At 38.2% G+C, this 24734-nt stretch overlaps 1 protein-coding gene across 5 annotated transcripts in view; it reads right to left on the minus strand.

Annotated features, from left to right (window-relative positions):
* GLRB (glycine receptor beta) overlaps positions 1–24734 on the minus strand; it is a 101239-nt gene that overhangs the window by 12191 nt on the left and 64314 nt on the right. For 4 of the 5 annotated variants that reach the window (XM_067551984.1, XM_067551985.1, XM_067551986.1 and 1 more), the window contains 4 exons: positions 17279–17508; positions 15313–15395; positions 10242–10382; positions 6157–6309 (listed from right to left, as the gene is read on the minus strand). In XM_067551984.1, coding sequence (XP_067408085.1) covers positions 6157–6309; positions 10242–10382; positions 15313–15395; positions 17279–17508 — 607 coding nt within the window. The remainder of the gene's footprint in view (positions 1–6156; positions 6310–10241; positions 10383–15312; positions 15396–17278; positions 17509–24734) is intronic. The other variant, XM_067551987.1, reaches the window with a different exon arrangement.

Consider the following 24734-nt stretch of genomic DNA (forward strand, 5'->3'; position numbering starts at 1 on the left):
TCCCTTGTTGTTTATATCTTGCTAAGATTTTGATGAGGCTGTAGTGACCAATATATTGAGAACTGCTAGAATGAGAAATTTCTGTCTCCTATCACCTTAGAATCCCAGATTTTATTTAGGATAAAACATTAATCTACCACTGGCAGCTTGTCAGACATTAGTTACTAAAACAAAGAAGGAGGGATTGATAATTATCAAAGTGATATGATTTCAAAATCAAAATCTTTCAATATGTTATCTAGAAATAGATAGTATCTCTATATCATTCTAAAACTGGAAATTCCAGCTTTCCATTGGTGTAATTATTTCCTGCCCTAGTGAGAATCAGATTGATATCACTGGGCCAAAAGTGATAGTAGAGAATCCCTGAACTTGGACCAGATGATTTTCCCTGTGTCATCTCTGAAGCATTTGAGCATACACAAGAAAGCCCCCTTTTCTCCTTTACTTTCACAATGTCATTAAGCACTGCTTATCTGGGATGATCTCATTACAGATTTATATGTATATTTTTAGCAATGAGGAGTGGAAATACAAATGTAATATCAGAGTTAAAAAATTGCTCTATTCCTATTTACTCTTCACTCTATAGAAAATGTTTAATATGTCTGTGTATGTCCATTCAACAGCCCTGAAAGTCAAACCTCTTCTGAACCTGAATCACCTAACTAGAAGTCAAACAGACTACCAATAAAGGCTAGTAAACAATCTTTTTGTAACTGTAAATATTCTTATTACCACTGTAGTGTGTAATTAATTTGACTAACATTAAATATGTTTATTGACCTAATAAACTATTATCGTTAGTGTTATTATGTGATATATGCTGAAAATATATTCAGATCTTTACAGTCACTACCCAGAGGAACTTAAGAGACCATGGAACTTACAATTTTGGACTTGGAAGTTGGAAAATTAACTTGTAAATCCTACTGACTGAAAATATTACAGCACAGCTTTCATCACTTTGTTCAATAGGGCAGCTGAGGCTACAGTGACCTTCCGCTAGTTTCTATTTGTCTGGAAACCTGGGGTAAAAAGTTCAGTCTCAGAGTGAAAGAAAGGAAAGAACATTTTATCAGATTTCAAGGAAATAATATAATCAGGTGGCGGAAAAAGAAATATTCCATTGAGTAAACAGTCACTGCAAAATCAACACTGGACAGCAGTTTAAGAGACAGAGTTGTTTTAAGTTGCACCGCTGAGTGCTGCTGTATAAGGTGCCTACCTAAACTGCCCTGAAGCAAAATTCTGGAATACAGCTGGGGAGAGAAAAAGAAACTCAAAGCTGAAATATAAAAAACAATATTCTATTCCCATGTTGTATTCAGGGGAAGGCCTAGGAGCCCCTCACACAGTTTTGCTGAGGTAGCTTGGCCTGGGATGGGAGTGTATTTGGTCCTCTTCCCTCTTCTAGGGCCCTTTTTGGTGGCAAAAAGGGTTTAGCCAAGAATACAGAGCAGGGCCACTCAGTACCAAGAGCAGTACCAACCTTTGCATTTCACAAGTTTAAGGTTATTTCAACTCCTAAGCCTCATGTCCTGATTTCCCTTCATGGGGACTCCCCTACTCTGTGCACACAGATGAACACACGCACATACATACACCCTTGCTACCATAATGCTCTTTTACCAATCACATGCAACTACTAACCTGACTTTCCTCATGGCTCCTTCTAGCAATGTGGGATTCCCTTATATCTGGATCCTCTTAAAACTCCCTTCTACATGTAACTTGCTACTTGGATTCCCTCTTTAACCTCCCTTCTCTCCCAGCTAATCCCTATTGCATCTTTACTATCTGACTGGTGAGGAGTTTAGTGAGGAAGCTTAGTAGTTTCTACCATGCAACAGAAACTTTTTTTTTCTTCTTGAGACAGGCCTGTTCAATCAGGCAGCTAGTCTAAACCAGGCTCCTCTTAATTTCAGATCATGGGAGAGGTGCCCAATACGAGAAGTAGTAATGTTTCCTTTTCCTTCCCTGATTTCTGTGTGGTGCTCATATAGCAACTGACACTTCCTTTGATCAGTGCACAGCATTTGGGCTCTCTGCACAGCATCTGGGCTCTCTGCACTGCATCACAAATGTACACCGTGACCAAGAACAAAGAAACTGGATCTGAGGAAACAACACAGGTACATAGGAATTGCCATACTGGATCAGACCTCTTGCCCACATATTCCACTTCTGCTTTAGAGGGATGTGTAAAACACGTTTTAGTTAACAATAATGGAATAACCAGTCCATAGACATTTCTTCCTAACCCCTGTCAGCTATTGGTTGTCCTATGGTCTGAAGCATGATGATTTACAGCTCTTATTTTTAAAAATTTCTATCTGAGTTAACTGTGGGTGTTTTCATTAGGGTGCTCTTCCAGCAGAGCACTTAAGTATGTATTTTTCTGGATTGGGATGTAGCCAATGATCCTTTTTTGAATCCTTCTAGCTTCTCAGCCCCAATGTTATTTTCTGGCAATGAGTTCCACAGGTTAATTAGAAGGTGTATAAAACAGTATTTCCTGCCACTGTTTTAAATTTACTGCTTTTAAAAAACATTGGTCTCCTCTTTGTTCTTATGAGAAAGCACTTGATTTGCCTTCCTTATGACATTTATTATACTATAGACTTCTATCATGTCCCCTCTTATTCATCTCTCTAAATTAACAAATCTAATCTTGTCACTTTCTCTCTTCAAATGTTTCTAATTATTTTGTGGCCTTTCTTTCGACTCCTCTTTCTGTTATATTTTATATGAGATAGGGTGACCAGAACTAGCAGTATTCATAGTGAGGCATATCACTGATTTGTATAATGACACTAAAATAGTTTCATCATTATTTTCTCTCTCATTCTCTATACATTGTATTTTTGTTTGGTTTTTTTGACAACTGCTGCACAAGGAGGAAATGTCACACACAGCAACACCCAGGTCTCTCTCCTGGGTAATTAATTTACAACCCAGGCATGTGAGAAGCTCAAATTCTTCCTTCCAATGTGTATTACTTCGCATTTGTCAATAAAATTTCACCTGCCACTCTACTGCCAATTTATGTAGCTTTATTAGGTTCCCCTGCAATTCCTCGGCTTTCTTTAGTTTTAACTAGCAAATAACCTTATGTCATCTGCAAATTTTGTCCAGTCCCGCTCCTTTGATGGACACCAGAAGGTTGTGCTAGGATCCATCTACTGAATCCCACATGTTGCTAAGCCTCCTGGGTCTGAGTAATGATTAGTCACTGTTCCGAACTCTGGATCTCAAGTGCACACCCCCGCCACAGACCTCATGTCTGACACCCTTCTTGGGCAGTGGGAGCCTGAACCCTGGCTGCCTAGGCTGCGTAGGCCCAGGAACCTGAGCCCCCAGTTGTTTATACCCATTCTCCCCAAAAAATACATCTGGCTGGAGGAGTTCTGATTTCCTTAATTACACTCATTGGGCATCACATGGCAGTCAAGCAAGGCACACAGCTTAGCAAAGGAATTTCTTAAACACACTTTACTCTTAGAAATTATAAAAGAATTATAGATCTATGGAAAACAACAAACTCTTGCATTCAATCCAGTTTAAGTTGCTCTCACCCTCTTTTGTGACTCACTGGATTTGATCCAAATCTTTAGGGGAAGCAAAAACCTCCTGTTTTTTCCACTTCCTCCTGTGAGTCATGTGCTCTTGGCAATGAAATGTCTCCCCTTGTCTTGCAGAAGCCCACTTTTATCAATAGTCTGTCCCTCTTTGGTCAGCTAAAGAAAAACTGCAGCTCTTCTAGACACGTTCTCAGGTCAGTGAGGGTTCCAGCCCCCTCCACCCCAAATAGGTTTCTATGAAAACATAAATTCAGTCAAAGACAGATGACGTGCTGGCAGAAACCTCATTGTTCAAGCAGGTGGGAGTCATTCAGTACTGACGGCCACTTGATTGCTATGACACACCTTTCCAGACATAGCACTTCGCTGCTTGCCAGGTTTCTGCTACCAGATGATCTAATTCATAATGACCACTACAAGAACAAATAGGGTTCATAAAACCAAATGGAATTCATAATTGGACACAGACATATTCCATACACTAACAGAAGTTACTTCTCCTATCCATTGCTGAACATATTAAACAGCTTTTGTCCACTGACTTTCAATGGGTTTTGTGCTCCTAAGTCACTTAAATACTATTGAAAAGCCCACCCAGGGAGTTTAGAAACAACTACATTTATTTCTTGAACCAATTCCTGTGTATTACTTAGGACTGAATTGACAGTAGCCGCTTTCTCCTCTTGTGGCTCTCTATAGCTAGCTGTACCAGAAGCAATCTTTTAAAGTGTAGAGAAATTGCTTCTCCAAAGATTGCACCAATGTGACATATGATTAGTCGAGACACAGGTAATTGACAACACCCCTTACTGCTGCTTTGTTGGATTTAGTTGTCTCTGATCTCTCTCAACACTGCACACCTCAACATAATTTTCCTTGTACAAAGGGGAAAAAACAGTATAATTTTACAAGTATATTTGTATTCTTTGACTTGGGATTTTTTTCAATGTCTATCTATCTATCTATCTATATATATATATACTGCATAGTCCAGAAATGTTATCTCATTAGACTATAAGAAGTCAAAACTTCAGGATGCTGCTATGAGGTTAGATTTGTCCTGATGCCATACTGCAAAATCCCATGCTTGTAATGTGTGGGGACTTGAATCCCAACACTCCCTCAGTAACAGTCATTCCAGCCTCCTAAGCAAGCAGTAGGCAAATTTTGTAGAATCCATTGCTTCTTTTTGGGGGTCACACAAAATGCCACGTAATTATACTGCTATATTGCATTTGAATAAACCAGACACATATATTCATTTATGGAGATGAAGAAATACTTTTATGTTTGTATATATATAACCCTTAAAATACTGTACAATCTGCTTCTTATAAACTTAATGTTCAATTAGTTCAACCTTTCTACTAAACTACTTTTAAAAGTTGTATTATTAATGCATAAAAAGCTACAATATAAAAAATCAGGTTTTAAATCATATTGGAAATGACTAAATGAAAAATATTTGTTTGCAACAGTATTTTTTAATTTCACAAATATATATATTTTCCCTATAGTATTTCATAAAAATTCCTCCATCTAAACACCGTTTATCTCTGTTGCATTTTATATTTGTGATCCTTTATTTACATTGTAAAGGTAGACCATGATGTGCTCCAGGTGCTTTCAAACTAAAATAAACTATAATTCAGACACAAATTAATGTTTTAAAGGGCAAGTAAAAAAGAAAGGAGAAAGCATATGATGCAATAGATATGCTAAAATACTCCTTTAAAAAAGATAAATTTTAAAGATGTTTATTATATTTAATGTAGATTTTACTTTAATTTAACATATATTAGAATATAATGTACAATCCAGTTAGTCAAGTTTTTTGTTGTTGTTTTTTAAAATTAAGTCTGTGCTCTTACTGCCTGATAGCAAATGAAGAATTTGATCTTGCTCCCATTGAAATAAATGGGACTTTTGTCTTTGACTTCAGCAGAAGTAGCAGCACTCCTGAAGACAAGGATTCAGCCCAGAGGTAACCTTAAAGTAAATGCTTAAGTGTTTTGCTGAACAGGATGGAGCACATTGTTAAAGTACTTTTGATAAATCAAGGCCCCGATGAGACTAAAGCCAGTCTGGTAATGGTGGCCATTAATCCTCTTCAGAACATTACTTCTATTTAATTTTCAAACAACTGCTGCAGGAGGTAGGTATTCTACACCTTAATAATCATCTTGACTAGCCAATATTTATGTATGTATTCAATTTTCTATAAGAGGCCTATCACCATAGTATCTGGTGTGCGCTATACACGTATTAGACACGAGAACTTTTTCCAGATATGGAAAGTAAATACATCACAACCTCCTTGCCCCAAAACCACATTAGAAGGCAGAGTTAGGAAAGCCGTGCCCATCAGCTAAAACCGGAGTATGGCATTAAGCAAAAGCCTGGATGAAGAGATGTGTTTTACAGAGGCTAGAAATGCGAAGGTTTCAATGAAAATGAAGACGATGCAATGGGATGCAGTTGCTTTCAATAACCCATTTTTTGCTATCAAAGCAATTGAAATGGGTAAAGTGGTGCTAAGTAGGTTTTGACAGCAGGTGTAAATATAGGTTACCCAGCGGCACTCTTGCAGCACTTGCATCAGGATTGATCCAAAATGACAGCCACGACAGAACAACAATTAGCAGTGTAGGAGCATAAACACCCATCATGTAAAATCCAACTTGTCTTCTTAAAGTGAAGATTACTTCTACACAAGTGTAATAACCTTTAAAGAAATAAACACATTAATGTTCTATATGTTTTACAGGCCAACTTTTTCAGATTAGAATGCTTTAGCATTAGTCAGAATCCTGCCCTGTTGAAATCAGTGGGAATTCTGCCAAAGATTTCCATAAGACTCTCAATGAATAAGACTTAAAATAATTTGGGGTTTGTTTTTTTTTCAAAACCAAATAGTCATTTGAAAACATGTTTGAAGCATGTGACAGCTTACAAAACTTGAATGAAAAGAGAGCGGTAGCTCATGACTAGCCTATTGTACCTGATCTTTCAGAACACAGAGAAAATCACAGTGCCTGCTGCTAAATCAATCTCTATATTTACAAGTCTTTCTACATGGAAAAGTAGTGTAATATCTTGTCATTGCTAGTGGGTATTCCTGCAGACATATAACCTCAGGAAGCTAAATAGGGACAGGCAGAATCAAAGGGAGAAAAGGCGGACCAGGGGGATTCTTCTGTATGCCAAGGAAGGGTAATGCATGGACAGAAGCTAGGGTTTTCAAGCAACCCATAAAGAGTTAGGGTCCCCAACTCACATTTGGCAAAATTCTGTTCTCAAAGATGCACCTGTCTCCAAAAGTGGAATTTTGCCAAATGAGAGCAGAGCACTTATCTCCCTTAGGCTCATGTGAGAATCCCAGCTGATATCAATTTTGTGAAAAAGAAGGAATCACTTATTAAAATAAGCTATATAGCTATGAAGTCTTGTTCAGATTAGAAAAAGATTAGAAAAGTGGAGAGCTAAAGCAAGGGCTTAATAAAAGTTACCATGACAATGAAAGTTGATAGAGATAATTTTTCACATTGGTACAAAATTTTAAAAGAGAATCCTACATTTTAAGTTGGGTAAACTAGAAATACAAGCTCAGGCGTATTTAAATGTGAAACTACATCACACAAACATACTGCTGGACTACATGGAAAGGTGACTGAAGCAAAAAGTACAAATGAACTCCACAGCTCCCAACATTTGCTGGTAGAGAACGAAAGGAACAAGGAGTATGGTGGTAAAAACAGTAGCCAAATTCTGTCCATATTTAAACTCATGTAACTCCACTGACATTTAAGTCTTATGTTCACCTGATTTGATAGTATAAAAACAACCCCATAAACTTCACTATCACCATCTCAGGGCAAGACTTTCACAGGTGCTTTATAACATTAAAATTAAAAGTCTATTCCAGTTAGTAGCTAATGTTGGCGAAAAGCAAGTATACCTTAAATATAGAGCTTAAAAAGCAATAGGGGAAATCATTAATTTTTATATTATTACATTAATAAATTGTTCACCACACACACACATAAAAACACAGAGTTTACAGTTAGAAGCTGTTGGAATATATAATTATCACAAAGCCAAGTACAAACAAAAACAAGAGGAAACTAGTTTTCCTTATTATTTTATTGGTAGAAGACATGCATATTTTCTTAATTCTTCTTCTCTTTTATAATCTTTAGTCTGAGGAATTCATCTTATGTAGTATGTGAATGGTTTCCAAATATTTTCAAATTCTTATTTATTTTCCACACTATTTATGCCTTTTAAGTGTTCAGCTTTTGTGTTAGGTCAAATTCCTTCTGGCTGTGGCTAATGGCTTTGTATCATCTTTCAATTAGGGGAGTATAATATTCTTTGCCATCACCATTTAGCTTAAGGGTATCCATTTAGCACTTCCATGAGAAATTTCTGTCTGGCATGCAAAGAAAAGGAATGCAGGGACTTATATTTCTTTGCAGGCAATGATTATAATAAAAATGTAATCCCCAAATTTGTTTTTGCTTGGAAAATTACAGAACACATGGATCCTATCCTACGTCTACGGAAGCAAATGTTAAAACACCCATTGACATAAATGGGTTAACAAGATTGGGTACTACATTTGCACTTGCCAACAATTTCCAGCATAAACAATGGCTTTGCAAATCAGTTTGTACATTCATGAGGTGCTCTTGTACAATTCGTGAGATTGGCTTTAATTTGGTATTGCAAAGAGATGCTTTTCCACCATATGCCTTCAAAATATGAACCTTTAGTAAATCAATATACAAACCTAGCAATGCCTGCTTCTATTTGCAAAGAACCTGGGACAACAACTGGGAGAGTCATGTCAAGGTGTTAAGTCCAAAGCCTATTTATTACAAAGGTGAACTTCATTAGGAGAGTTGGTCAAAAATTTTTTGATTTTTGACAAAAATGAATAAAAATTTGTGACAAAAACTTTCATGAAAATCTCACCAGTTCTAAAAGTTAACACTTTCTTTAATATGAGAAAGAAAAGAGAGGAACATCTTAGGAAGATATTGCACAATCTACCATTAAATATCTTATTTGCCTATCGGAGGATAGTGGGTCTTGGGGGCACACCACTACTTCCTTCCCTCTCACATCCGAATATAATTTATTCAGGACAAAACCCCAAATAATCCCACTGAACTTTGTCAAATATTTTTCCAGCATATGAGCATGGCACAGCAATTGGTCCTAAGTATTCCATTTTTTCACTCTCCAAATAAGATAGAATAGCCTCTTTTGTATTATGCGTCCCTATTTTATATAAATACTATCCAATCATTTAAGATCAAATTCTTTATTTTTAGTCTAGTTGTTTAACATTTTTATGAGTAATGTGTTGTTTAATTGTTTAACAATTAAATAACCCTGTTGCTGCTATATAAACTGGTATCTTACCCAAAAATAGGGGTGAGTAGAATTGTTGCCTACCTCTTGTGGATTGTACTTTTTACAGTTGTATAATTTTGCTAGATGTGGAATAATTCTATAATATTTTAAAATGGTAAATCAGCCAGAGACAATAGATTACCTAGCAAAGACTTAACAGCTTGAGAATTCATTCCTGTTGTAGTTAAAATCATAGTTCCAAGGAATATTTACACGGAAAGCTGAAATAATGCAAAGCTCACCCTATTTCAAGTTACAATAGAAATTTCAGACTCAGATCAAATTAGCTCCAAGGATTACTACATTACTGGGAACTCTACAGATATAGAATCTGGCCCCACAGTACCTGCAGGATAACAAAGGCTATCCTTTGATGGAGCAGAGTTTCTTAATGATCACAAGAGGAGCCTCAGAGATTCCCTTCCCCTTATTCCTTCCTTTCTGTGTTTTGCTGGAAGCTTTCTGCATATGCTGAAGCAGTGGCACATGCTTCAGAAAGCACTGACCAAAATACAACAAAAACCATGCTCAGAGGAAAAAGAAATGCTGGTCACTGTTTTTGAATATGAACAGTTTCACAGATATGATTGTGGGCAGAAATCAGTGGAGGTAGAAACAGACAATAAACCACTAGTAGCCATATTACAGAAATCATTGTACAAAGCAGTGCCTGGATTTCAGAATATCATTAAACTGCAAAAGCACAAATACAGGATCAGAAAACAGTTTTTTATAGTGTACATGCTTTCAAGAGCAATTTATCAAAAAAGCTAGAAGCTCCAGGAAGAAGAGTTTGAAGTAATATTCAAGTATTGGGAAACAAAATTTGACAAGCTCAAACAAGAAAACTAGCATGACTCAACCATCAAACAATTTGAAAGGGTAGTTCTAAATGAATAGCCACCCAGAAAAACCCAGGCACTTTCAAGCATAAAAACTTATCAGGATTATGGAAATGAAATTGCTATGGGAAGTACAGAAGACCATCTAAACAAAAATAAGGAAGTCATCTATTCTGACCTCCAACCTGGACATCTCAATCACTGTATTAGATTATGGTTATTATATTTGGCTGTTATTGGGTAATACAAATCTAAATTATTGATTAGTTAAAAAACTAATTTCCTCTTCTACAATATAAAAACTCTCTATGCAACTATTAATCATTAACAATATACAATAATTAAATACAATTTGAAGATTTTAACAGATAAATTAATTAACAGAATTACATACCTGTGCCTTTATAATATTTAGTACAGTTACCATATTCAATATCCTCTTTTTTAATGTCAAACTGGGGCAAAGCAATTTTTTCTAACTGAACAGGATCTCCGGATTGCCAAATAAATCGTAAATCATCAGTTGTGTAACCAACTACAAGAAAAAACAAAAAATTTAAAAGCTACCTTAAACCAGAGTAAATTCAGCAAAAAAAAAAAAAAAAAAAAAAGCATGTATTTCTTTAATTTCTTGATTCTTGCTTCCTTTCATAAGATTATCAGTTGATTCACAACTAGATTTTTATAGTCTATTTGTTAATTAGGACTTGAAAGAACTTTGTATTTCTTAAAATCTGAAACTGAATGAGAATGTTATTTTAGCACTCACTATTTAAACAGAGAAAACAGTACCTGATTCCCCACAAATTTGAACTCTGTAATGTCATTTAGACTCAGATTCAGCAAAGAACATTAACACATGTTTAACCTTAAACATGTTCTTAAGTGCCGTTGACTTCTGTGGGATTTAAGACTGTGTGTAAGTGGTTTTTTGAATCTGGGCCTTTCATGTGTACCTTTCTGATTTATATAGACTTACGGACCTAATTCAAGAAAGCATTCCTATTCAGGAAAATACTTAAATGTGTGCTTAACATTAAGCACATGCCTAAATTCCACTGAAGATAATGCAGCTTCAGCCCATACTTTAATTTAAACATTTGCTTAAGTGCATTCTTAAATACAGATGGACTTAAGGACATGTTTAAGTGCTTTCCTAAATCTGGGCCCACTCAGATCACTTTTGACACTGCATATACACATAGCGCAAGGCAGTGGAAAAATCAGGCCCATGATGTTTGAGCATAAAAGGATGTTAACTAACGTGCAATCATGATCATGATTTTACATGTCATTTTTCTGTCTGCATGATATTAATTAAAAATGGAGTTAAACACAGACAAACCATGACAAATAGTGGGAGGGATGGGGGAACATCCAAAATGCTATTTAATTTTTTTTTTTTTTGGAGGGGGGAGAGGGGAAAAGGAAAGAAATCAGAATCTTTAAGAAATGCTTAAAGAGCTGTTCCATTCAGGGGGTGGGAATTAGGCAGATGATTTTCACATTTGAAAAATATCTGTGATAAAAAAACTAAATGTTAATGAACCTCTAAAATCTAACCCACAAACTGCTCTAAGTTCTCCACCTCCTCATTTGTATCATAAAAGCTATATCATGAAAATAAGTTTTAATACACCCTAAATAAATGTATCTCACATCCTCAAAATGCACAGCAAATTACAATAAAACTATTACAGTTAAGTGGGAGAGTTATATATATATATATATATATATATATTATATATATATAAAAATAAATAAAAGAGATGAGGAATTAGTGAAGGAGTGTGAGGCAAGCATATGGTCAAGACAGCTGATGATGCAGCAAGGGATCAACTTCAACCAGAGTACCAGGAGAATACAGGTCTAAGAGGATACCTGAATTGGCAGAGCAGAAGAGTAAAGAGATGGGTGTACAGAGGTAGTTAAGTGCATAGTCATGAAGGACACTTAGTATGAATCAATTTTCAAGTAGAGGTCTTTCAGGACAAAGGTGATAGGTATCACTTTATAGGAAAGGTGAGGTGGTAGCACTCCCAGCAGACTGGAATTTGGATAGGAGTATCTCTAGGACACCTTGTAGTGCTGTAATAATCAAGGCATGAAGTGACTAATTCACAAAAAAGCAGTTCTTCATGTGAATGTTGAGGAAGTGGCAGACTATATTGCAGAAATGATAGTAAGATGGACTAGTAAAAATAGAATGAGAAATGGAGATTTTGGAGTCAGAGATAACTCCAAGATTATGGACTTGTGAAGTGCAAGGAAGGTCAGAGACAAGGAAGGAGATGCATGGCTTAGACACATAGCTGAGGATACTGCTCTTGCAAAGGTAGAAGATATCTGTCTTTGTAACATTCAATTTAATATGGCATCAAGGATTGATATGCTTGCGAGAGGTTGCGTATGAGTTGACGGAAAGGTAAATGAAAGAGTTAAAAGGAGACGGAGTTAGATGTCACTGACATAAAAATGATAGTTGTGCTTAAAAAGTGAAATTTTGAGTATAAAGGGAAAGAGGCAAATAAAGCAGAGAGCTTTTGGGAAATTAGAGCAGAGTGGTTTAGAATCCAAGGCACAGTCACCACTAGAGACAAAGAAATGATAATTAGAGCTATAGTAGCCAAACTAGGTGATGAGAGTTCTCAGTTCTATTTAGGCCAGTGAAAGACTATATTTATTGACATTGGTGTCAATTGCTGCACTGAGATTAAGAAGAATAAAGAGCACAAGGAGTAATCTTTAGCAAAGTGGAAGAGGTAAATGAACATTCTGAGCAGAAGCAGTTTCTTGCCATCAGAGGAGGTTGAAGCTGTAGATATTCCTTTTCTGAATCCCACCAGGCTCTTTGTCTCAAATGACATCTAGTAGAAATGAGTTTCAAAGGCTAATTCTATTTTAAGTAAAAAAGTATTACCTATGATCAATTTTAAATTTGCTGCCTTTCAACTACAATAAATGTCCTCTTGTCCTTGAATAATGAGAAAGGATAAACAGAAGCATTTGATTTACCTTCTCTCTGAACCATTATACATTCTATTCTATTATTCATCTCTCTCTAAACTAAGCAGTGTCAATCTTTTCAGTTTCTCTTGATATACAAGCCTTTCCAGGCTTCTAATAATTTTCATCTCCAGTTTCTAAACCCCCTCTATTTCTGCTATTTTCTTAGAGACACACAGTGTGATCAAGGATGAGCTGTTTTACTTCCCAAGAGAATGTTCATGTAGCCAGATGTGGTAGGAACAGAAGAGCCCCAGATTTTTGGAGCAGTAAAGGAAAGATTAACAGTAAAGGAAGATAGACTGTGGAGTTGGTGGCTGTGATGCTGTTATGGATTAATGAAATTTTGTATTACAGTGATGTTAGAAATTCTTGATAACAGCTAACGGGAAGAGTAAAAAGGGACAGATAGGTCAAGTGGTGTGATAGCGCAGAAGAGTAAATGAAGATGTCAGTGCCTTTGGAGACTGCAGAATAATAAAACTGTCTTAACAGATGAGAGCATGTTTATACCTACCCAGACTGCCTCAGTTTTTCCCCCTTTGGGCTCTCCAGTAATGTCAACATAGGCTTTCATGTGCCAAGGTAACACTCCTTTTTGGGGTCTGGTTTATTAATAAAGCTCAGAAGGAAACACAGGAACTCCTACCCAGCCTGCCTAGCTGGCTCAGAACCCTAGGTGGAGGGTTCTTAGTCCCGTCCCTGCTGAAGCTCTCTTCTAGAAGACTTGCTCTCCACACTCCAGCCATCCTCGCTGACTCCTGCTCCCTCCTGACATGCACCCCAGATAAGGTGACCAGATGTCCCAATTTTATAGATACAGTCCCGATATTCAACACTTTTTCTTATATGGGAGCCTATTACTCCCCATCCCATCCTGATTTTTCACACTTGCTATCTGGTCACCCTAACCCCAGACCTGCTGCTGGGGAACTAGGGAGAGTGTCTCTCCCTGCTTTGTAGCAAGCAGCAACTACCAGGACTTTCAACATGGGTCTTTGCTTCTTTCCCCTTTGCCTCTCCAGGGGCTTTGTTTTATCCCCATCCCAGATACCCTGATTTAGCCATTTGACTTGTCTGCCATGTGACTTCTACCATAGGTTCGTGATATGATCCCTGATACCATTTTAAAGTTTTGCCAATTACTATGATGTTTGTATGTGCGCAGTTTGTGGCTTTATTACATCATTTTTAGTAAACTATGTCCCATTTTGATATGTTTAAGCAAAGGTTTGGAAGACATGTTGTTGTTCTAGCACATTGTTAGAGCTGGAGTTTAACATGGAGGCTGGGCTATTTTTTTTATACACATATTATACTAATATTTTCTGACATGTCTTTATTCAATCTGAGGTAAGGATAATGCCCTAAATGCATACAGTTGGGAAAAATGCATCCAGAGACCTCTAATTAGGGATACATTAATAAAATTGCTCTAGAATTCAAGAGAATAAGCACATAGCCAAATCCATTTAATTAAGTGAATTTCATGATTTTTTTCCAGATGGTGACCTTTTTTCAAATGTCTAACACTCTGTAAGAAACAATTTGGTTTTGCAAATTCCATTAGTCAAGTAATTAAGTACAACAAAACATCTTATGGGTAACAAATAAATGAAACAAGAAAGCATGCCCACTGTTGGAACTGGAAGGGAAAACAGGTAGTTATGTCATGAGCTAACTTCTTACTGTTGCTAGTTGAATAAAAAAGAGCAAAAGCTTAAAGCACACTATCACTTTAAGGGAGAGGGTGATAATCACTTCCTCCCTCTCACTAGTTTGAATACAGCATGTCTGGTATTAAAGAAAAAATCATTTGTTTCTAATAAAGTGGAGAAAACTGTTTATGAATACTTCATCCTTGAGTAATGATGATATCTGTAATGCTGCTAATGAGCCTCATATTAAAGTTCTTCTCAGGCAAACTTCCACTGATATCAAAGGGTTTGGGGGATAGAAGGACTGTAGGATTGAGCCCAGTATTAATTACACCTATAAAACCTAATTCAAACTTCGTATAAAGAGGTGCAGGTGCAGGTCTATTTACTTCAGTAGATTTACACTCAATTATATAAGGGTTAATTTATCCCAAAATATTTCGCACAGGAAGTGTTTCTCATGCAAGTTAAAACTACCTGAGGGAACAACTGATTCATTTTTCCAAGTGCTATTTATGTCCTGATTTTACCCAATACATTTTAAATGTCTACGGAAATGCTAAACAGTGTCTTTATGTGTTTGATAGCAAAAAACTAAAAACAGAACAAATGGTGTCATTAAAATATATATATATATAGTAGGAAAGAACCATACATTTATATTTGTAGTGATTATGGAATATTAATTTTAAAATTCATTAAGAAATGTTGTCACTAAACAACATATATAGTATATTTCTTGTTTGATTTTCAAGCCTGCCTACAAATTAACTATTTTTATGCATAGACTGATTTACATACAGCTCTCCAGTTGCATCTTGCAACGCTGTGTATCCATAGGAAACAAGGTCAAGTCCAAAGGGCATGACAGAGTAACGGATAATCTGAAAATGTAAAAACAGAGCTTAGACACAATTTGAAATGTCTTTTAAGTAACAAAGTAGAGTAAGACAAAAAAAACCATATTTTGCTTTGCATTTTAAAAAAGTACAAAAATAACAAGAGTATATAGCATGGGAGCCTCAGTAATTTTCACTTGTCACTGAGAGTCTGATTCCAGAATAGAGAGGTACTGAACAAACATTCAAACTTTATTATTGTATTTTGTCAGCTAAATTTTTATGGTTTAAAAATAGTGTGATAAGGTCTGAATGTATAACATTTATAGAGGAAAAATTGCTCATATCGCTATTCTTTGATGGGTCCAGGGGCAATGAGAACACCTCCCCTCACCCCGGTGGTGGGAGGGGGAAATCTCAAGTGAGAGCAGTGGGGACAATACTGCACAGAGAGGCAGGTGCTGCTTCTTTGTAATTCCCCCACCACCATCAGCACCACTACCACCACCAACATGCTGCGGAGGAAAAGAGAGGGGAGCATGTTCTGCCTGCTTCTGGTGTCCCTGAACAACAATAGAGGGTCAGGATAGGCCACCTGATTACTTCTCACCTGCTGGGCTGGGGATGGGTGTTTCTGCTTGCTGTTGGCAAGTACTCAGTTTAGGCTCTTTTCTAGCCTCACCTTTGTGTAGAGAGCTGGATCTCTGACAATGCTGGGCATGAAGCTGATCGCCAAATTTTATTTGGGGTCTAGGAAGGGATATTTTCCCCCCATATGGCAAAACTGGCAAATTGCTCTGTGGGCTTTTTCACCTTCTGTCCAAGATCTGGAAGGTCTACTTTGGGGGGTTAAATTACATTAATTGCAACTTTGGTGGGTTAAAAAGGGTCCAATGTCAGGTCTCTGTAACCCAATGGGCTGCTTGGGCATGAGCCTCAGGCACAACACTGCATGGTGATGGGGTCGCCTCCATGTCTCATGCAGCATATGGCTCTCCTCATCTCTTCTACCTCTTATGTGGAGGAGGGAAATGGGTTGTGGCTCTGGCTTTCAGCCAAGGTCTCCAGACAGGCGTGAGAGTATACAGGGAGCATTACTCCCATATCCACCCTCAGGTGTGTAGAACCCAGGGCCATTCATGCCAGGTGAAATCCACACTGGAGCAGCCGTGCCAGGTAGTTTGGGGGGTGGTTCCCCATTGGTCAATAGTTTTAATAAGGTTACAAGCCTCTGCATTTAACTATACTATGGCACATTGTTTCTGTTGTGTGTCTTTTAGCTACTAACTCAATCCTCAATACAAATTTCTCTGTATTTGTCAGATAGTTTTCTAATAAAAAAATATTTGGATCAATTAAAAAATCTATATCCTATATTATATTGACCCTAATCAGTATTTTCTTACTACATTTACAGACCATAGGACAATTTTCTCCTTCGGACTGCAAAAATTGTTAGTAGCTATAAATCAAATTCTCATTAATTTAGGGGGCATCTAATGTAGTCTGAAAATTGTATCACTTACTCTGATGGACCCTAATTTTTGTCAGTTTCACAATGCTTCTGCAGAAGTTGGCTAATATCTCACTAGGATCTTTACTCCATTTTATAAAATCTTATTTTACCTATATTTGGTATCTTATTATGATCTAATTCATACCTAGGCTTCAGAATCCTTAGTACTAGACAAAATATCAGTCAATATGCTTTAGAATCTGTAGTTTTATGAGAATTTTCTCTGATTTATTGATACGCATTTTTATTTAATATCAATATCAGCTAAAATTACTACCAATGATTATCTTTGTAAATTATACATATTACTAAGCTGTAAAGTGATATGTATGTCCTACACCAAATAATTTCTTAAGGATTATTCAAGCTAAACCAATAGTAAATATTTACAGTTAAAAAAATAACACAATACCTCATGCTGACTAGAACATCTCCATCCCGAAATATAAATAGAAGAATATTTTCTTGTGTGACATCATGGAAGTTGGCATTCTTTTCATTTGCAAAGAACAGGTCTGGCTTCCACAGACACTTGAACATTGTGGGATCTACTGTCAATGTATCTGAACCCCTCCAGTCATTGGGCAATTTAAGTCTGGGGTCATTCCACTTTTGTCTTAGGAAGATGTTAACTCTGTAATCCTGATGAGAAGAATGTGTAAGTGTTTATCAGTCTAGCCACAAAACAGCAAACAAACAAAAAAACTAAAAAACCATAGAGGCTCCAAAATGAAGAAAGATGTATTCAGATTTTGTGGTTTTCCTGTAATAGATACAGCTGATCATTCTTCAGGAAATTACAGTGACACAATTTTCTTGATTTTTAAAGGAATTAGCTAAAAGATAGATTAAGTTATTTTACATAAATACTTTGTTTCTCAAAATTAACTATATTAAATTAAAAGAATGCGGGCCAAATTCTGTGCACACTCACATCTGTACAGCCCTAATCAATAGTGCTGCATGTGTGTAAATAAAGACAGAGTGTGGTCTTCTATTTCTATAATATATGTGTATTTCAGGCAGCAGAATATCAGGCAGGGCCCCTGTGTATTTCACATTTACATCAATCTTATGACCTGGTAAGTTTAAACTGCAGCACATGCTCCAGTTGGTTAGATGGTATGTTAGCAATGTGACATTACATTGTCAAAGAAGAAAATAAAGCAGAGAACTAAGGACCCACAGAATAAACAACAAACCAAAGAAAAATTAAACAAGTCTCTAAATTTTGGTGTCAGTTCAGTGTTGCACTGGAGGAATGTCATTGTTATACCCCTGGAGTAACTTAGAGCAGCCTCAGGGCTTGAAGTAGCTCCCGAAGGTAGCTGGAGATCATTCATTCGACCTTGCAACACCATTGAATCCCAGTGAGAAGCATGGGCACAATTAAAAATAGTATTTGGCATGGATAGATCAATACTGAAGACCTGATTCAGGCAAAAATCTCACAGAATTCAGCAGAAATTTTTCCTGAATATGGACCAAAGTAGAATCAGGCCCAGAGAGGAATTGAAGCAGCATATGTCTGGGGCCTGGTCTATACTTACCGCAAAATCTCCTGTCAACTTCCTAAATTCTAATTAGCCTGGTGTCCCCACTACACTGCGTCGATGGGAAATGCCCTCCCATTGATGCAGCGTAACTCTTTTTCCAGGGGTAGATTTATTCAGTTGACTTCTGGATTGATTGAGCAGATCTTCACTACCGCTCAGTCGATCCCGGAGAATCGATCCAGCGGCACCGAATTTGCCACCATGAACAAAGACATATGCTGAGAGCAGAATGGTAGACACATGCATTTCATCCTCAATGAGAGCTTTGTGTATCCAAGGGAACAATCTGACCAAGAATGTCAATTAGGATTTTCACCCTTATTTCTAAGACGTATTGCTTGTTCATTTAGGTTTAAGATAGATGTATATTGTGAACCAAAAATGGGGGGGAGGATAGTTATCTGAAATTTTTTTAATAGGAAAAAATTCTTTGTCTAAGGTAACTCCTTCCTCCAGGCTTCCTAATACTTGCTGTGTTTTATGTCTGTCTATCAGATAATAAACATCCTGGGAGAGGGTCTGTCATGATATCCTTTTTTTTTAAATATATCTGAGAACACTCTGCCAATGCTTTACAAATGATAATAAATTGTTATGGATGAACTGTCATTTAGTGGAGATATTCTTAGTACATTTTGATTTGTCAGTGTGCCAAACCAATTATAAAAGATCATTTCTTGTACAAGTTCGTCTCTTTTCTCTTAATATATTCTGGGCATTCCTCCAAAATGATGTATTTATGACTAAATTGAATTGTTAATATAAAAAAGTAATCAAAACTGGAAAAATCACAATCTTTATTAATATGTTTATGTTAATAGAGGGGCATATTTTTGAAAAAGTTGTAATTAATATTAGAAATGTATGGCCTTTTGACTGTCTGTTCTTCGAGAAAATGACATATGACTTGATTTTCATTTACTTTAAAGCCTACTTTCTATCACTCTGGAAGTGCAAAGGGACCTTGTGAAGTGGGAGTTAACTTAAGGCCTCTTTGTACTGCCAGCATGATGTAAAGAAGCCTTAACATACATGAGAATTCAGGCTATTCTCTCTATCTCCAAATGCATTTATTCAATTACATGTATAATTACAACTCTGTTTGCTTTTGTGTTGCTGAAATTCCCATGCCATATGGACTTTTCTCAGTGGAAATTACTTAATTATTTTTAAACCACTTGTGATAAATACTACTCATTGTTTATTCTCACTAGCTTGCCATTATTCATTACACTAAAAATGGAGCTCCTCCAAAAATCTACTGTCCCAACTATTACCACAAAAGAAAGTGCTTCTCAAAGCTGGTAAAGTGTTCAAACCCAGCACCTAACTTACTGATTAATAAATACGTTTCTTTGTTCACCCTTTAGTCCTGAGCCTTCTGTCTTTGCACATGCAAGACACCAGGGTCTTGCGCCTTAAAAGTATCTTTGTCTACACTGCATAGATAATCCAAGCTCTTACCCAACCCCCTCTGCGGTCCACACAGAAAAACCTCTGACAGGTTTAAAAATGCCTTAACTGTGTGCTACCTCAACAAGGTTGAGGGTATAGATTAGAACCCAGGCTCTGCTTTTACTTGGGCTGGAACCCGCTCACTTTGCAGTGAGGACACAGGCAAAAAAAAAAAAAAAAAAATCACTCAAGTGCTAATAGTCCTCCAATGCCCATTTCAAAATTCCCCCCAAATTACAAACAAATTCTCCCACAACTGATATAACTGATTGGAAAAGAGTCCTAGAGCCTCTCAGCACAAAAGACGTTGGGATACGTCCCAGACACACGCAGGAGAGTGCAGAAACAGCAAGGACACAGTAATGTGGGTATGACTTTGCTGTGGGGATGCTCTCACCCAGGGTAGGCTAACCCAGGGAGCCAAACTCAGGTGCCAATCACCCGGGTTAACTGTGCAGTGTAGACACAGTCTAAATGAGACCTGGACTGGCAAATCCTTGTTCCCCTATAGAACTCCACTACAGTTAATGGATATCAGCAAAAATCACACACATAACTGATTGCAGGATTTTGGCCCAACTGACTCCAATAGGAGTCATACATGGAATTACTATTTTATCTTTTAGGCATGGCAGAAAGCACACAGATAGAGGCATTTATCTGCTCTGAGTTAACAATCTAAGGCTTCAATGCTGAACTTTGTGCACTGTGACTAGCCCTGAAGGGTATGTCTATATTTCAATAAAACACCCGTGGCTGCCTGGGTCAGCAGACTCAGGGTCACAGGACTCGGCCTGCAGGGCTATAAAACTTCAGTGTAGATGTTTGGACTCAGGCAGGAGCTTGGGCTCTATCACCCTCTCCTCTCCCAGGAGCCTGAGTCAGCTGATATGGACCAAACAGAGGGGTTTTATTGCAGTGCAGACATATCCCTAATGGGACTACTCACAGTGCAGAAAATGAAACACATGTAAGTCACTTTTGCTTTCTTTGCTACAAAATAGCATCTACCAGATACTAGGAAAGTTTGGGATATTTTTATATTACAGTAGAACCTCAAAGATAGGAAAGGTCAACCAAACACCCTGTGAAACTGGAAGTAAGCAATCAGGCAGCAGCGGAGGAGGAAAAAAAGAAAACAAATACTGTGCCTGTATTGCAAGGTCGGCATGCAGAGCAGAAACAGCCCAGGGTCTGCACTGTTCCTGTAAGCCAAGGGTGATGTTTCATCATCCCCTCCCACTCCACCTCACCAGGAGGGGGGAAACTGTTTTCACCACCCCACCCCAGCTCTGGAGCCTGGGAAAGAAAGCTCCCTGCTGCTGCTGCTGCTGCTGCTGCTGCAAGGAACTGAAGGTGCAGCCAAAGCCTGGCCTGGAGCTGGAGTTGGAGACAGCTGCCCTCTGGAGGAGTTTTAAAGGGCCGCAGCCTGTGCACTGACGTAACCCAAGCTTTGCCTGTGGCTGCTCTCCTGGATCCTGCCAGAACCTCTAGGAGTGCAAAAGTCAGGGGAGGGAGAGGCGCTGGCAGCCGACTGGCACCAACCCCTGCCATGTGCTGCCTCTGGAGCAGGGCAAGCAGTGCACTGAGCAGGGCGAGCCCTGTGGAGAGGCAGCTGAGGGCTGGGGTTTGTAGTGCCAAGGCTGCAGGGCAGACCCTGCCAGTTCAGCCCAAAGGCAAGAAACAGGAATAGGGCAGGGAGCTGCTTGCAAACCAGGCAGTGCTGCCAGGTGCCACCTTTGCAGGGATCTCTCCCAGCCTCAGCTGGAAGACACTGACTGCAGGGTACTGTACCATAATGTTCTGTTCAGAGTTACAAACAACCTCCATTCCCGGAGTGTTCGTATCTTTGAGGTTCTACTGTAACTGCAATGTTAATTAGAAAAGAAAGACAATACTATTATTTCTTATATAAATGAAGACAAAAATCTATAAATCTATAAATCAATAAACAAATAAAAGAAGCAGAATTGAGCTTTCCCTGAAGCATGTGAAAATTCAAAAATTCCCTTTTAGTCAAAGTTTTGAATGGGAGGAAGAGAAGGAGGAGCTTTTCCATTGATTTCAGTGGGGCCAGTTTTTCACACTAAGTAGAGGCTTTCAGTACAGTACTCTGGAATTCTAGGGGCAGATATATAACAGATTCCAAACATTGTATAGTTAGTCTTCTCAAACCCCCTTCCCTGCTCCCGTGAAGTCTGGGAGGATATGGCTGGTGTATGTCTGGAAAACTCAATCATCTCCTTCAAGAAGAAAAGGACCTCTCTCCCCTTGGGAGTAGGAGAGGCAGTGGCAGGGGTACCCCTTTGTTCCTTGGCCAGTCAGGATCAGTAGAGGAGAACCCAGTGCTTACTCCAGCAACTAGGGTCTATCTGCCTGGATAGGTGGGCTGAGCTGGGCCCACTACACTCTTCTTCTCCTGCCATACAAAGAGTCCTCTTCTGGAGCATTTATGGAAGTGTCCTCCAGAGCCTTGGAGAGTACCTTGGAATTAACACCTCATTGAAAAGGAAAGGGTAGTTCCTCCCATTCCAAGCAACTCTTTCCGGTTGTCTGGAGACTCAGGCAGACATCACATTCTCTCTTGCTCTTCTTCTAAATGATGCAGAAAGTGCTGTAATCAGATGACTGCAGAGCAGGGGCTCTGAGCATGAGCCTATGCTCCTTGTGCATTAATCCAGCCCTGCCCTCACCTCTCCTCAGAGCTTTAGGGTCTGGGCCCAACTACCTCTGCCGGGCCCATGTCCTGCTATCTAAGTTTCCTTCTCCTTTTGCTTCTACTAGTTCCCCCTCCTCATCTTGGTTCCAGTATATTTCTACACTAGGCCCAAATGCTTTTGCTTCCCTTTTCTCCTTGCTGCCACCTCTTTGGCTTTGAATTATGTTGTGATACAAGGTGGGAACTATGGGATGACCCAGATCACATCCATAAATTCTTGGATGCCCCGATGATGGATTTGGTATTTATTATTATTCTAGCCTCCTTGAGCCAATGCTGGTGCACAGGGTAGAAACCAGTCTCTTCCATTTTTCTCAGTGATTTGCTACTGCTTCCATCTGCTCTATGGTGTTGATAGACAATTTTCCCCTCCCGGCTAAGGGTTCTTAAGGTTTCTCTGGGGCATCCATATTTCCTTACATCAGTTAGTTTCCACTTGACAGCTTTATGTGAAAGTCACTTTGATGGCATTCAGAGTATTTGCCCCAAATATGTCCAGCATTTCTTTTTGATTTTGGTGGAATGGGCTGCTGGTTGGTGATTTCATAATGGTCACGAAGTGGTTCCAGAAATGCCCAGAATCTTTCTTAGGCACTTGTTTTCAAAGATGTCTAGTTTTCTCTCTAACATTTTGGTAGCTCTCCAGCTCTTACAGCTGTATGTTAGCACTGAAATTGTGTTTGCATTGAAAATCCTGTTTTTTTGTGATGATAATATATAACTACATCTACGGAGATATAGATATATAGATATGTATCTTTGAGTTCCATACTTTATTAAGTTTAAGCACTTCACATCTCTGTGTAAAGCCTTGATGATGTTGATGACGTTAGCTGAGATTCCATAGGGCTGAAGAATATTCCACAAGGTATGTCTGTTTGGACTGTGAAATGCCTTTTGAAAAATCAATGGAATCGATAAGGGGAGATTGCCATTCTACACATTCTGTTATAATGACCCTTAATGTGACAATCTGGGTTACACAGGATCTCTTGGGACAGAATCCAGCCTGTTCTTCTCTAAGCTTTGCCTCCACTGCCTCTTTCAACCTGTGTAGTATCAGGCTACAGAAGGCTTTCCCTACAGGAGAGAGTAATGTAACTCCTCTCCAGTTGTTTCAGTAAAGTCATCTTTTCTGGGTTATCGGACAATGATTCCATGTTTCCATTGGTCAGGAGGACGTCTCTTTTCTCCTCAAACTTCATTGAAACAGCTCTGTCAGTTTTGTTAAGGTTATGATATAAAGTGCTTTTATCATTTCTGCTGTATTTTGATCATCTCCCACTGCTTTGTTATTTTTCAGCTTCTTGACTGTGGCCTGTACTTCTGACATCTCTACTGAAGTGATGTTAATGTCAAGTTGATCAGGTTTTCATGTTTAATTGAAATCTGGTGCTGAAGTGGGGCTGAGTCTATTGAGGACTTATTTGAAATGTTCTGACCACCTATTTTTTTGTTTTACCTCACTTGTAAGCATTTTTCCATCTTCACTTTTTATTGGCCCATATTCTATTCTGAAATTTCTGCACAGGAACAACAGTAAACACATCTGTGCTTTCCTATCGTAGCTGCTGCATCAGCTGCTAGGTTTTTTAACATCTCTCTAGTTGTCTTTCTTTGCATTGCTTTTTACTGCTTTATGTGCATTCTTGTATTCCTTTGCTTTTTCCAACATTTTGTTGAATTTACCATTCAGAAGTTTTCCTTTCAGTTTTCCTTTTCTTTCCATGATGAGATCCCACATCTCTTGGCTTATCCAATTCTTGTTCTATGTTGATATCCAACTGTGGCTGCTGCAGCTCGAATCAAATTGTCTCTGACCACTGCCCATTTTTCTTCAGGTCCAGTCTGTGTTTCACCTTCCTCTGCCCCTGGGCAGTGCCTCATCTCTTCCTTATTTCAAGATGGAAATTCTCACAGTACTCTTTTCAGTTTTGTACTGTTCATTTTCTTTACCACTGTCTGTTTCATGTTGATCTTTCTCAATTTTATTTTCAATTTAGCAATACCAAGACTATCACTGCAGACAGCTGCTGCTCGATATGCCCTTACATCTTGCAGATAATCTCAAGGTAAAGCAGATGTGGTTGGTTTAGAAACATAAGTAGAAACCAAACTTAAAGTAGAGGAGGTAGCTG

Source organism: Emydura macquarii, unplaced genomic scaffold (genome assembly GCF_026122565.2).
Source record: "Emydura macquarii macquarii isolate MOO-44397 ecotype Brisbane River unplaced genomic scaffold, CSIRO-AGI_Emac_v2 contig_1363, whole genome shotgun sequence".
Classification (NCBI taxonomy): domain Eukaryota; kingdom Metazoa; phylum Chordata; order Testudines; family Chelidae; genus Emydura; species Emydura macquarii.